Below are 14,040 nucleotides of genomic sequence, written 5' to 3'. Positions count from 1 at the left end.
AAGATAAGGATTTATCATGAAACGCAAGCGGAAACGTTTGATTTGACATTTGCAGAATCACCATTAGCTCACTGCAGGTCAGAAACAGAGAGAAAGAAGACAAGTCCAGACTTGGACAGTGCTCTTTCAGTGACAGGATGACTGCTGTCAGTCAATAGCTAGGTTACCATCCAAAGGCTACCATTATTAGCATAAATGGTGCTGCTGGCAAAAGTCATTTTATCCAAGATGAACTGACCTCAGAACAGCCCACCGCCCGGTGAGACCCTCAACACATTACCAAAGACAGTTCCTATTACATAGTAATGGATGATTACCTGTTACTGACTCATCAGGTGAGCTCCAGCTCTTCAGACCACCTTAAAAAGTACAGTATCAGGGGGGCGGAGCTAAAAGTGAGGCTGCATTATTCATGGGGAGGGCAGGTCTGGTAGGTGTGACCCAGCAGAACAAAAACACACATGAAAGAGCAGCTCTTGTGTCTGTCTGTGAGCTTCTTCCTCCAGCTTCACACACACACACACGCACACACACACGCACACACACAGATCAGCCTCCTGTCTCTGCACTGAGGACACCTCCGGGTGTGTGTGAGAGGGACAGAGTGGGTCTAACTTTGCGTGCTGGATCTTTAATCCCTTTCGTCCCCGACTCTGACATCGAGCCTCATTGATCGTCTCCTCCTCGTCTCACCGGGAAGAAAACATGACAGACGCAGCAACCAACATGCGGCTGAAGCTGCCGGTCACCTGCTTCATCCTGGAGATCATCCTCATCATCCTCTTCGGCACGTTGGTGCAGTACGACCATGAGACGGATGCAAAGGAATGGCATAACCAAAGTCACCATGACTATGAGAACGACTTCTACTACCGCTACCCAAGTGAGTGTCCTGTGGAGGTCTGGAGGTTCAGGGTCAGAGGATGAAGAAACTTGATAGGGATGGGCGCTTTAAGATATCAAATTTACTGCAAATTTACTGCAAATTTGTCTGTAACATGGTGCAGGTCAGTGTTGTGGATATTATCAGGCTTTGATTATGTTGCATTTAATTAATCACAGCACCACAAATCTGTCTAATTTATCCTTATTTTCTAATCGATTGCATGTTTATTGAAGATACACTCTGACTACAAGCCCCATGATGCACTTCTTCCTCTACCTTCTTCTTTAGGACATGCGGTTAATGTCAGATTGAGGAATAGAGGAACATAATCAAACCAGCAAATGTTTAAAGTCAGACATTTCTTTAAATAAAGGTCGTCGAAAATAAATAAATACTTTGAATTCGTCTGTATTCAGAAAGGTTATGTGTGGAAAACGCAGAACACGCTGATTTATTCGAGTCACTGAACTTTAAACCCTTTGCATGCTGACATGCAGAGATAAACAGCTGCTGATTTCTCTGTTGTTTCAACACTCGCTGGTCTCAAATGATAAACTGTAGCAGACGGCCATTAACTGTCTTTAAATCACCAGTTGTAAACAAAGATTAGGATTAAAAAAGGTTAACAGAGTTGTGAAGTTGGGGGGTTTATCCTCTTCACACCTGAAGCTTGATGTCTTCTGGGCGTGGACTCTGAGTGATTTCTAACACCTGAACTCTACCCTCTCTTTCATGCTCTCTCAGAGGTTTTTACATACCTGTAAGTATGCTGTTCTTGCATGTTACCCCCAAATCACCTCCATATTGTGCACATTAACTGTCGGCACTGTTGTGTCGTGAGGGAAACGCTGTGTTCTGTGCGAAGCCACGAGAAGCTGCTGAGCTCCAGTCCCTAATTGGACAGGTCTCATTCTTTCTCTTCCACTCCGCTGCTGTCCCGTCGAGGCTGAGCCACTGATCATTAATTTCCCCATGTGTATGGATTGATGGTGTGGAATAAAGGCCTTCATCCTTCACGGGCGGGAGGGGAAACACAGGCTGCTGATTACAGGCTGCAAAATGCTCATTACTGCTCCCTGAAACAATTTTTTTTATCCTTTGATGTTTACTGCACACAAAACTTAACTAATCAATACAATAGTAGAGTAGTGTTAATATGTGATTGATTTCAAACTTCAAATGTTGGGAATTATGTTTCTTTTATCAATAAATAATGAGCCGTCTACCTTAACAAATCAACCTTAAGCAACATGACTGAGGGCCAGTCAGTCAGATGCTTTGTTTACCTGGGCCTCTGGCTCTCAGGTGTGTGGGGTCGTGCCCCCGGGGGATGGCAGGGAATGATGGGAACGTAAAAAGACGAGTCCCCCCCCCCCCCCCGCGGGCAGCTAACTGTACGGTGACCCAGCCCACTTCCTGTCAGCTGCTGAACTGTTATGTAAAATAATAGCATCTCACCTGAGGCTCAGCCAGGATGACACAAACACCAGCACAGGTAGACTGGAGCTGCTAATAGATACAGGTTTAAATTAATTTAAATTAAATTTGACTCTTTTCATTATTGACTGTTTTCTGCTCAGGCTGACATTTTTGTGTTCCACCGTGTGGGACGGAGATGAAAAATGTGGGAAAGAGAAAACTGAGGAAAATAGTATCTAAAATAATCTAAATCTAATCACTAAGTGCAAAAATGCATCAGAATGCTTTCTTTCTTTCTTTCTTTCTTTCTTTCTTTCTTTCTTTCTTTCTTTCTTTCTTTCTTTCTTTCTTTCTTTCTTTCACGGAGACAAATGAAAGTATAAGCTATAAAAGCTGGGAGGAGCCCTGAAACACAAATTCAGGATCACATCAAAGTTTCCAGAATGACCTGATGTGTTGGAGTCATTTGAATGACTTTAACATCCAAAATGGATCCTCAGGTCGGCAGGTAAATGGTATGAAATCTGTTGGAAGCCGCTGTAGAACTGTTTCAGAAAGTCTTTATCTGTTCATGACAGATCAGAAAAGACTCATCAGTGCTTTCATGAAGTCTTATTTTCAGCGCTGTGCTTTGAAGGGCTGACAATGTTGGACTGTCGGTCAGTCCGTCCTGGACTTTGATCCAGATCATAGTGACTTTGATGACGCCTTCACTGTCCATTTAGCGCCATCATCAGGTCAGAATCAGTCCGATTCAAAACCCTCATTTCCATCAGTGTCATCTTGTAAATGTTTGCATGCTAACGTGCTAAACTCAGATGATGAACATGGCAAACGTTACACCTGATAAACATCAGCATGGCATGTTAGCATGCTGATGGTAGCATTTACACCAAACATGCAAAAGCACAGTTTAAAGCTGCTAGCATGTCTGCGGACTGTCAGGACTCCTGCTGAAAATCACTTTGATCACTCAACTTAAACCACAAATTGTGCAACCTGAACAAGAAAAAGGGTTGTTTGCCTGAATACGAGCTCGTGCTTCTAAAGCTATTTCTGCTTGGTCAACGTTAGAGAAAGCTGTGCTGTCAGCTCATAGAAGAAAAGACGTGACCAGCAGTCGCTTGTGTTGAAGTCTGATATCTGACTTACCAAACTGTCCACCTTTACTGCAGCTACATTATGCTACTGCTGCCTTGACTCCAGCAGACTGTCTGAGGTCAGAACAATAAGAGCAGAGAGTAAAGGTCCATTAGATTTAATGACTTCAGATAATCTTTAACTGTCTCGGGAGCTGAAACAGAAGTTCACCTTCATGTTTCGGTGCTGTGTGCACACACCTGGAAACAAAGGCTGCAGTGAACAGACAGCTTCACACTCTGCAGGTCATCTATAGGACGAGTGAGAGACATGCAAACACGCCTGACGGGCTTCAGGCAGCATCATGTGCAGCCTGTAAATCCACCGTGTGTCGGTGGTCGTACAGTCAGTGTATTGTTGTCCGTGTGTTGCTGTGAGATAAGGATGGCGTGTCAGCGGTCTGTTGTGCAACAGATCACCTGAAGGTGAACAAGGCATGTGATGACAGAGGCTGTCTGACAGGTCACAAGTTTGATCCCCGCAGCAGGAAGACTTTGCCGTTGACGTGTCCCTGATGAGAAATTGGACTAGTTGTGTCTTTTAGGAATTAATATTATCATTAATTATTATTTTGCATCAATGTCGGAAATTTTAAGGAATTCAAAATTTAAAGAAAACATCAGCAGAAAATTTTAGTTTATGTTGAACAGAACAGCGAGAAGCTAATTCAACCCAGCAGACTCTGTCCCTGCTGTGATTTCATGGTGTCCTCCTGATGTCTCTGCATGTATCTGGGCCAAAATGCCAACGGGGACGCTGGCAACACCTCCGGACGGCCATGCCAAAGGATGGTCGCCATGGCGACAGCAGCCGCAGCATAGTGCGATATTGTGTGTGTTGGTTTGGGACAAATAAGGAGAGTGAGACGAACTGTGTGAACCAGGACAATGAGGCTGAGGGACACATCAGGTTGCAAGCTGAGGGAGTTCGTGATCTTTGTTTTTACAGTATTGAGTTTCTAAACATGAAAATCATGAATTTGAAGAGCGAAGAGACAAATTTTCCGGAGTCACTTCTGAGTCACGGCTGAACCTGAAGGCCCCGTTAAGCAAAGCTTATGTAACTGTGCTCATTCACAGGCTGCTTTCAATGACAAAGCCCTCGAGTGCCTCCGCTGTGATTGGACGGTTTTATTGAGGCCTTTGAGGAGCAAATATGAGGTTGATTGAAATGACGGGTATCCTCACTGAAGTGCTCAGCCGCTCCACCACAAGGCTTTTCATTTAACGTCATCCAACAAGCTGGTGAACATTTGTGCCTCATTTTTAATAACTCTGATGTAACAACGCCTCGTCTTTAAGTTTAAAAACAGATCAGAAAAGTTTACTGAAAACAATTTGAAGACACGTGCTCTGCAAAGAAAATGGGCATTCTCCACAATTTTCTGCCAACTATACATCATAATCAATTGATAAAGAAAGTAACTGGCAGATTAATTGACAATAAAAATAATTGTTAGTTGCAGCCCTGGACTCAGGATCTGAGGTGTAATTGAAATTTTGAGTCACCCTCAAATTGGTGTTAGTGATGCATAGATTGGCCTGAGATCACCTGTCACTCATATAAACTTTATTTATATAGCACCTTTTAAAAACAAGGTTTACAAAGTGCTTTACAGAGCAGAGGGCCCAACAGAGGGCCAGTGAACAGGCTGAACATTTTTCAGTCAGGAGCAAAAAAAATCAAAATGATAAAGGAGAACAGGAAGGTCAGTAAAATTATAATAAATAAAATAAAATCAAAGAGAATAAATTGAAATAAAATAGAATAAAAGAGAATAAAAGAGAATAGTTGAAGTGAAAGCAGTTATAGCTGAAATGGTGGACCCAGAACTGAGCCTTGTGAGACTCCACATTTACTGTTTTTCCAACCTACTAATACAATACAGTACAAGTATCAGCAGTTTTTTTTCTATTAAAGATGATCATATGCAGTATCACCTGGGGTGCTCAGAAGACCCACAGCTTCTCAAACCAGGTGTTTGCATAATTAGTCTATAAATCTACTTTTTCTGCCATGTTTGGGTCGATATGCTGTGAACCTCCAGACGTCAGTTCATTTTGCACCTCCACACATAAAACAAACAAAAAAGGCCACAAAGCATTGCTCCCCCAGGCTCATTATCTCCATAATCTTACTGTTTTCTACGTCGTGCAGGTTTCCAGGATGTGCACGTGATGATCTTCATCGGTTTCGGCTTCCTCATGACCTTCCTGCAGCGCTATGGCTTCAGCAGTGTGGGCTTCAACTTCCTGATCGCAGCCTTCGCCCTGCAGTGGGCCACGCTCATGCAGGGCTTCTTCCACGGTATGCACGGAGGCAAGATCCACATCGGGGTGGAGAGGTAATACAGACACACATGTATGACTGCACGCACACATAAACAATATGTTAAACATGCAAAATCTGTACGCTTGCTACTATTAACTATAGATCAGTGCAATACCTGCATTAACAACACACACACCAACACATTTGCTGAACAACACTACAAACCACAATTGGAGTTGAAGCAAACCCTCCGACAGAACATTTTTATGAAGCTCCTGTAGTAATGCATTTTATTTCTTTCAGCATGATCAACGCTGACTTCTGCACCGGCTCTGTGCTCATCTCATTCGGAGCCGTTCTGGGTAAAACCAGCCCTGTCCAGCTGCTCATCATGGCCATGTTCGAGGTCACGCTGTTTGCTGTCAATGAGTTCATCCTGCTGAGTCTTCTGGGGGTGAGTTGACCTGAAGATCTCCATGTGACGTACTTCATGTGATAAACGCAGTGCAAAACAGCGATGACACATCACGTATGTCTAAGCTTTTAAACCAGGTTGTGGCTCGCTTTGTTCCAGGCCAAGGACGCCGGAGGCTCCATGACCATCCACACGTTTGGAGCCTACTTTGGCCTCATGGTGACCCGGATCCTGTACCGGCCCACGCTGGATAAGAGCAAACACAGGAACAGCTCAGTGTACCACTCTGACCTGTTCGCTATGATCGGTAAACGCTGCAGCTTAATGTCCTCTACAATGCCAAACATTAAAAATGGTGTTTTTAAAGGCTTAGGGTTAGGGTTAGGGTTAGTCAGCAGCCAGTCACATAAGGACTCGTCCCGGACTTGAAACACAAAGTTTAGCACTTGGGACTTGTAAGTCTTCCCTTGGACTTGCAAAACAACGATCTTTGCACTGACTCTGAGATCAAATACAGAAACAGTAAAAGTGTTGCAACAAATCTGATTCCCTTTCCTGACTTCATCAAAACTTAGATGTGAAACGCGTTTTTTCTTCTTGAACAGCAGCATGTCCTCCTTGCAGAGACAGCTGGACCTCCCATCATTACATATTTCCTCGTCCCTTTTCTTCCAGACATAAGCTCTCACAGACTGGCTGGTAAACTGCGCGTGCTGCATGTTGTTCATGTTCACACTCTTTGAAACTATCACCCAGTGCAGCTTTTACCTTGTTTGTAGCAACAAACCAATCGAACGCTGTCCTGCTGTCATGCCCTTCAGGTACCATCTACCTGTGGATGTTCTGGCCCAGCTTCAACTCCGCCATCACGGCTCACGGAGACGACCAGCACCGCACAGCCATGAACACCTACTACTCCCTGGCAGCCTGCACTCTGTCCACCTACGGCATGTCCGCCCTCACAGCACACGACGGCAAGCTGGACATGGTGAGGACACTGGACTGAACGGTGGTCTCCAAAGTCAAAACAGATCAAGAGCAAAAAGTGATAAGAGCTCAGGAACTAGACCCTAAACTTCCAGCTTCCACTTCTTCCAAGTCCTCTTGTTCACAATCAAATTGAACACTGCAGAGGTTAAAGGTACGATGAAAACATCCACACAGCAGGTCGTGCTCAAGTAAAGACACGAATCCAAGCAAACATGCAGCATCTTCCTGTCAGCAGGTTGGATCAGAGTTTGAAACCCATGACAGAGTCACTCCGAAGATAAAAGCTGATGAATGTGTCACCTGAAGACACACACACCCCCCCAAAAAATGTGAGTTGTAGCTGATTCACACGGATTCGAGCAGCGTATCATCGCTCAGCTGTCAGCGGTAAATCACCCTGATAGGAAGACGAGACATTCCTGAGCTGATAGCGATCAAACCTACGGTCATGTTCAGAGCAGTCAGCTGACATGGGAGTGGACATACCGCGTGGCCAATCAGCTAATCAGCTGATGGAGTAAGCTTGTCTCTGATGCATTCCACCTGTTTGCTGCTTCACCTGCATGCGTGAACGAGGCTGCAGCACTCAGTCGACGTTTACACTCAGGAAAAACACGTTTTCATGCGGTTTGGCCTCTCGTTTACACTCAAATGGACTTTTTTTCACAGAACGCTGGTTATTTGTCGGAGTGTAAACTGGGTTAAACGGCGTTTCAGGTTCCGAAACGTCACAACATGCGACTGAATACTTAACGTCATGTGAGCGACCTTGTTTACACTCGCGCCCATAGGTTTGGCATAGTTATGATGCGCTCGACGGCGGATTTATCCGGGTTCATGTAAACGACAACATTTTTAAAAACGATGTTGTGTGCACAATGTTATTTTTGAATTTTTGAGGGGCTAAAATATCTGTTTTCCAGAATACTCTGCTACGTGTAAACGTAGGCTCACTGTCTGAAAGCTGCTCAAATCAGAAAGTCTCATCTGATCATCTGCGACGCACATTTTAAAGGCGCTCCCTTTAAAGCTGTGCACAAGCGTTTGTTTCCTCGCTGTTCTTTTGCACATTTAGAGATTTCAAGTTTTACGAAATACAAGTGGAATCGTATGTGTGCTTCTTTCCTTCTTTTTTAAAATAATGATAGTAATAATTTGAGAAAATGATGATTTACTCTCAATAAATTAGTGCAGTAATTGTCAAAGCGGCTCAACACTCAGGAGCAAAAGGAATGCAGACACACCTGAAGGCCCTCAAAGGCCAAAGGAGGAAACCTGAGTATAAAAGCAAAGACCTGCTGAGCACAGAACAGATTTTTCTTTGCTCAAATTACAATATTCTTTGTCTTATATAACAATAATCTTTCTTCCAATCAGCATTCACGTGTGAGCAGCAAACACTTTTTTGTGCTCTCATTGCACGACCAGAAACACAAATATATCAACACATGCTAACTAGCTAGCGTAGCTAACTCAGCTCCATTGCAGAGCTTCTTTTTCTTTTACCTCATATTATTCCCACTGGGTCCTTTGCGCTGCCCCCAGAGGTCTGAGGAGTAACTACACCCTGACTCATAGTCCTGCCTGCTCTGTGTCGCTGTACAAAGTCACACCTGGTTTATTCCACCTGTGACCACACCTGACCACACCCATCTCACATCACACTCATGTGCAGCATGAAACATGAAAGTGCTGATTGTTAAATATGTGAAGCTGATCATCGTTTCACTGAGCTAATATGTCTTTAACTGAAGTCTGAGCATTCATTTTATTTGGATTTTAATCAGTAAACTGCTCATTATACATTCAGTACACTGAATCATGTTTCAGAGTCTCTTGTTAAAATTATGTGTACGACATCATTCAATTTAAAATGCTTATTAAGTCTCAACCTTCTCCTCCTCCTTTCAGGTCCACATCCAGAACGCAGCTCTGGCCGGTGGAGTCGCAGCGGGAACAGCTGGTGAAATGATGCTGACACCTTTCGGCTCCATGATTGTCGGTTTCTTGGCCGGCATCATCTCTGTTCTGGGCTTCAAGTACCTCTCAGTAAGGATGACTCAGCACTTTCTCTTTTATGATTAAGGCAGGGAAGACACATTTTCAGCTCATCAGAGACGTAAATCAAGACGACTGGAAGTGTTTTCTGTTGCTTCTGCTGTCAAATAGTTTTAAAATCATCAAATCTAATAATGCTTTAATGTAAAAAGAGGCAGCAGTGCACCTGGAAAGCCTGTTCATATGAATGCATGTGGGGATATATTAGAGAGAAATGTCATCCTGCATCATCATCATCATCACAGAACAAAGCCACAGTGGGTTCAGTGTGGGATCTGATGTCCACCTGCTCGTGTTCAGGCTGTAAAGAGCTGCTGATGAAATGTGCAGCTCTCCTCCAGCTGTCGAAACCACATGACCGTCTCCTCGTCTTTTCCTCCCCTCAGCCCATCCTGGAGGAGAAGCTGAAGATCCAGGACACCTGCGGCGTTCACAACCTGCACGGCATGCCCGGCATCCTGGGCGCTATCGTGGGAGCGGTGACTGCTGCTGTGGCAACCAAAGACGTTTATGGAGACGGGTAAACATCTCGTTTGTGCTGGCGTAGCGACAAACACCTCATGCATGCAGCGTTTTCCAAAAGATGAGGGTTAGAGGGACCGGCTGGGAAAATCTTTGGTGTAAATTAAAAAAAAAACTTGAATCCTCTGAAGAGGCAGAATAAGAAGTTTATAACACCAACCTGTGAATCTGAATGCAGAAGCAGGATTATTTAAAATGAAGCGTAAATGTTCAGTAAAACTTGGGCTCTGCTTTAGAAACTGCACTCTGTATGTGTTTGTTAATGGGGATTATGACTGATATTAGCATGTGTGCAGTGAGAAGAGTGAAGCTTTGGCTCGACTGCTTTCAGCTGACGGACCAAAAACAGCAGCGGCGGCTCGTCCTGAATTTCCACATTTTTCTCTTTGACTGAGATCATCTGTGAGGTGACAGATAGCATCTCTCTGACCACCACAGATCTCAGCTTTCATCAAGGGAAAAGTCTAACTGTGTCCACACGTCTCTGAAAACTGTGTGTTTCAGAATGCAAGACGTGTTCCCGGATGTGGCAAACGGAAGCATTGACGCGTCTTACCAGGGCGGTCTTCAGGCCATTTCCCTCGCCGTGACCCTCGGCATCGCCCTGCTGGGAGGCCTTATTGTCGGTAGGTGTCTCCTCTCTTAAACTGGACTGCTCGTTTGAGTCAAAGCTGCACGGTCAGCACTGATGTGGAGGTCAGAAGACGTCCACATTTCTGGCTTCAAACTGGGATAAAAGTTCAAACTTATTTGATCAGCATCTCGATGACTGTGCCATCAGACATCCAGACAGATCAGGACCGTCCGGGAAGACTCATGAATGTGGGTTTGTACTGATCCTGTGCTGATCATGCAGGTGCTGATGACAAACACCAATGACTCACTCAGCAGTTAGCTTCCTCAGCTGGTTGGGTTTCTGTCTTTCTGTCATCAGTGACTTTTAACTGTAGAGTCTCAGAGCAACACGTCCTCATACGCTGATTGATTGGCAGTGACTCCCGAAACGACACATATGGCTGCTGAGGAGGAGCAGCGACGAACGAGGGCGAACCTTCACTAAAACCTCAGCTTTATTTAAGCCTGAATGGCCACATTTAAGTATTTCACAACACTTTCAGAAGCTTCCTCTGGAGGCTTTCATTTAAAGCTGAGGAAAAACTGTTGTCACATGACCCCAATCAGCAGAAGAGCTTCATCCTCACATCGCTAACGTTGGTGTCACCTAATGCCCAAACTGCAGAGCGACTAATGCAGAGCGAGCTGTCCATGCTTACATGCCTGCAAGTTTCTTATAGTCTTCATCGGTGCATGTTCGTCCTCCACATCCAGCAAAACAGTCATTTCTCTTGTCCCACAAGTTGAACCCGGTTCAGTTCTGGCCTGCGTGCAGCCGACGTAGCTTCTCCACCTGAGCTTCAGTATCAGAAGGCGAGGTGGTGCTGTAGAGACTCTTTTACTCCAGTCTGAAATGATCATCATCGCGCTGTTTGTCATCGTGTTTGTTTGCTTTACTGACTCACAACTAACGAAGTGAGGAAGGACCTGCAAACATCACGTCTTCATGTTCATTATCCCTGCTTTCACAGCTAGCTTATCCAGATTCCTGAAACCAGGATTTGATGTTTACATGTGCAGCACATCCCAGAGCACTTTTTTTATTTTAAACACCGATGAGCACACAGTAACAGGGCCTCTTCTCTTGCATAAGGTTTCATTTTGAAGCTGCCGGTCTTCGGTGCTCCTCCTGACACCATCTGCTTTGAGGACAGCATCTACTGGGAGGTGAGTTTGTCCAAACTGGACGTTAACACGAAGTTTCCTGGGAAGAATCCTGTTATCTGTCCTTTATGACAGGGACGATGGAGACAAGGTTCTGGCTGAATGTGACAAAATGTGACGTTAATGTGCAGACAAGCAGACAGCGAACTGTAAAGAGGTTTCCAGTGATGAATGAATGAATGAAGTTTGAATTCTTGCTATAATTAGTGCTAAATTATATGCTGTAGTTCCTTCTTTGAAACATACTCGGAAATTATACTGAAATTATTATGAAATTGGCAGCCAATATAATACAGCGCTGTAATCTCATCGGCTACACTTTGTCTTAAACGTTCATATGTTTCTAATAGTTTCCCAGGAGAAAGGGCCATGTAATTTTGGTTGCCCATTAATTATAGTAAAACTATAGATAATGTTAATGTGCTCAGTCACAACAAGTCAGCTGATCGTGTGAAAATATGAAATGTGTCTGCAGGCTGCCATGAAATCCAACATATATGGAGAATAAGTGTTCAGATCATCAATGAGTGATGAACTGATATTTATTCAGGTTCTATGACTTTGAAGGAAGTCTAATTATCAATCCAGGGACAGCGTGGTATTTTCTCCAGTCAGTACTCTTTCCTCCTGAAAAGAAGAGCAGAATCAAATCTTACGACCACAAGGTGGCGCCGCCACACTGACGGTCAGGTCATCATCCGCGTGACGCTGCTCATCTCTGTCAGAGGAGGCAGTACCGCTGTTTGACCACCAGGTGGAGCAAATGCACCACAGTGCACCACGTTATCAGCCAGGTGGATTACAGGAACACAACCTCTCCTACATGATGTCACACCTTTTCACTTCAGGCTGACGTCATTCAGATTTCCCCACAATGCAACACGTCTGTGGCTCGCCGTGCGATGGTTTCTGTAGGTGAAGGTTTGCCTGCACACAACGCTAAATATCGCGTATGTGCACACATTTATGCCTGTTTTTGTGATTTATTTGATCATTTTACTGAAAGAAAAGAAAACATTTCTCATTTTTTTGATGAAGAAATAAAACATTTCTGGACATTATGCTAAACGTGTCTTTAAATGTTAATTCATAAATACAGTATGATTCTCAGCTTAAGACATTTAAGGTAAAGATAAAGAACATTCACATCCCCTGAAATGGTTTTTGTTCCCCTTTTACTGTTAGCCTTATTGATTAATATTTGATTGATTATCTGTCCTCTTTGTGCGTAAATGACATGAAAATAATAATCAGTTCAGTGCTGCTGTTCTCCATCCTCAGCTCCATCTTTATCTTTTTCCACTTTATCATCTTAACAAACATCTGAAAGGGGAACCAAAGACAAAAGCGCCTCAGATCTGGAGCGTGTTGACATTTAGAGACAAATTAATGACATAAAACCAGGAGGAGGCTGCGGACGAGCACCTGGAGAAGCCACACGTTGCATTTAGTGTGGAAAGTGGAAGCGCGTTTGAGGTCAAAGAAGTCCAGAAACTCAATTATCTCGCTCTCCTTCTTCCTGTGTGTCCCAGGTGCCCGGAGACGAGGCGGGTCATGAGGGCCAGCTGACCACTGTGAGGACAGAGGAGTCAGAGAAGCTCAACAGCTAGACACACACACACACACACACACACACACACACACACACACACACACACACACACACACACACACACACTGAGGTTTTAACATCCTAGCACTTGAGTATTACGTCCTTTAGGTTGTAAAAAAGCGTACTTGCATCACGCCCATGTCAGCTGCCAAATGTCTGTTTCTGTGTGTAAAAACTCATTTTGTTCCATTTTAAAGTCCCTGTTAGAGGTCATTGCCAGCTTTGCCCACTAGAGGCCGATCTAGAGCTGTGTCACGCTGCGCTTCGGGCCTGTGGAAGGACCGCATTGGGAAATGATGTGTCTATTCGATGGGAGATGCTGTCTAATTGTTCCCTGAACCAGGTTACAGAATTTAACATCAGCAGCCGCTTCAAGCCAAAGACAAACAGACTCAGAGCCACAAACCTCCTCTCAACACACAGAGTCTCTGGAAATAAAAAAAAGAAAAAATGGATCACATTTTCACAGAAAACCAGTTTTGTTTTTACTATTTTCTATATTTGAAATAAAGGTTTTTCATGCTAAATAAAGCAGAGGCATAATGATGTTTTTTACGTGTGTATTATCTCCTAATACTTTAGGTTTGGGTTTTTCTGTGATCTTATTTTTCATATTAAACTGTATTTGATTAGTTAGAATAGAAACGTCACTGTTCTGTACCTTTATGTTGATTCTGTGTTGGACCTTTTTCAGATTGGCCTGAATCATTTGCTCAAAGATGAATTCACTATTTTATTTTCTGTGAATTGAAAGTATTGTGAAACAAAACACTGGATTAGTTTTTGGCTAAATAATAAATTCAAGTGTGTTTGGCTCGTTTAATATGTGACTGAAGTGTTTGTGTTGTGCTGCGGTGAGGGGGGAATGAAAAGAGGAATAAAAATCAAAGACATAAATCACAATTCACGTCAATATCGACAGTAACAAACGTCATTTTCAGGAAATAA

The 14,040-nt window shown here is 43.8% G+C and overlaps 1 protein-coding gene across 4 annotated transcripts; it reads left to right on the top strand.

Annotated features, from left to right (window-relative positions):
• Nucleotides 1–493: 493 nt before the first annotated feature.
• Nucleotides 494–13,917, top strand: rhbg (Rh family B glycoprotein). 4 transcript variants are annotated; one of them, XM_070965569.1, is made up of 11 exons: nt 494–883; nt 5,603–5,789; nt 6,020–6,170; nt 6,291–6,438; nt 6,953–7,119; nt 9,033–9,170; nt 9,566–9,699; nt 10,206–10,327; nt 11,410–11,483; nt 13,013–13,086; nt 13,137–13,917. In XM_070965569.1, exons 1-11 carry the CDS (start codon nt 706–708, stop codon nt 13,159–13,161), a joined length of 1,398 nt encoding a protein of 465 aa, XP_070821670.1. In that variant the 5' UTR covers nt 494–705; the 3' UTR covers nt 13,162–13,917. The 4 variants fall into 4 exon arrangements, with proteins under 4 accessions (XP_070821670.1, XP_070821669.1, XP_070821667.1 ...); XM_070965568.1 differs by having other exon boundaries at nt 13,133–13,917; XM_070965566.1 differs by having other exon boundaries at nt 13,129–13,917.
• Nucleotides 13,918–14,040: the final 123 nt, after the last annotated feature.

Source organism: Chaetodon trifascialis, chromosome 7 (genome assembly GCF_039877785.1).
Source record: "Chaetodon trifascialis isolate fChaTrf1 chromosome 7, fChaTrf1.hap1, whole genome shotgun sequence".
NCBI lineage: Eukaryota > Metazoa > Chordata > Actinopteri > Chaetodontiformes > Chaetodontidae > Chaetodon > Chaetodon trifascialis.
The sequence above is the reverse complement of the archived record's forward strand: the minus strand, read 5'-3'. Positions and strand labels throughout refer to the sequence as shown.

Coding starts and splice junctions, on each gene's coding strand:
- rhbg (XM_070965566.1), top strand. CDS start 706: ATGACAGACGCAGCAACCAACATGCGGCTGAAGCTGCCGGTCACCTGC. Junction 6,171..6,290: donor TCCTGCTGAGTCTTCTGGGG/GTGAGTTGACCT, acceptor GCTTTGTTCCAG/GCCAAGGACGCCGGAGGCTC. Junction 7,120..9,032: donor ACGACGGCAAGCTGGACATG/GTGAGGACACTG, acceptor TCCTCCTTTCAG/GTCCACATCCAGAACGCAGC.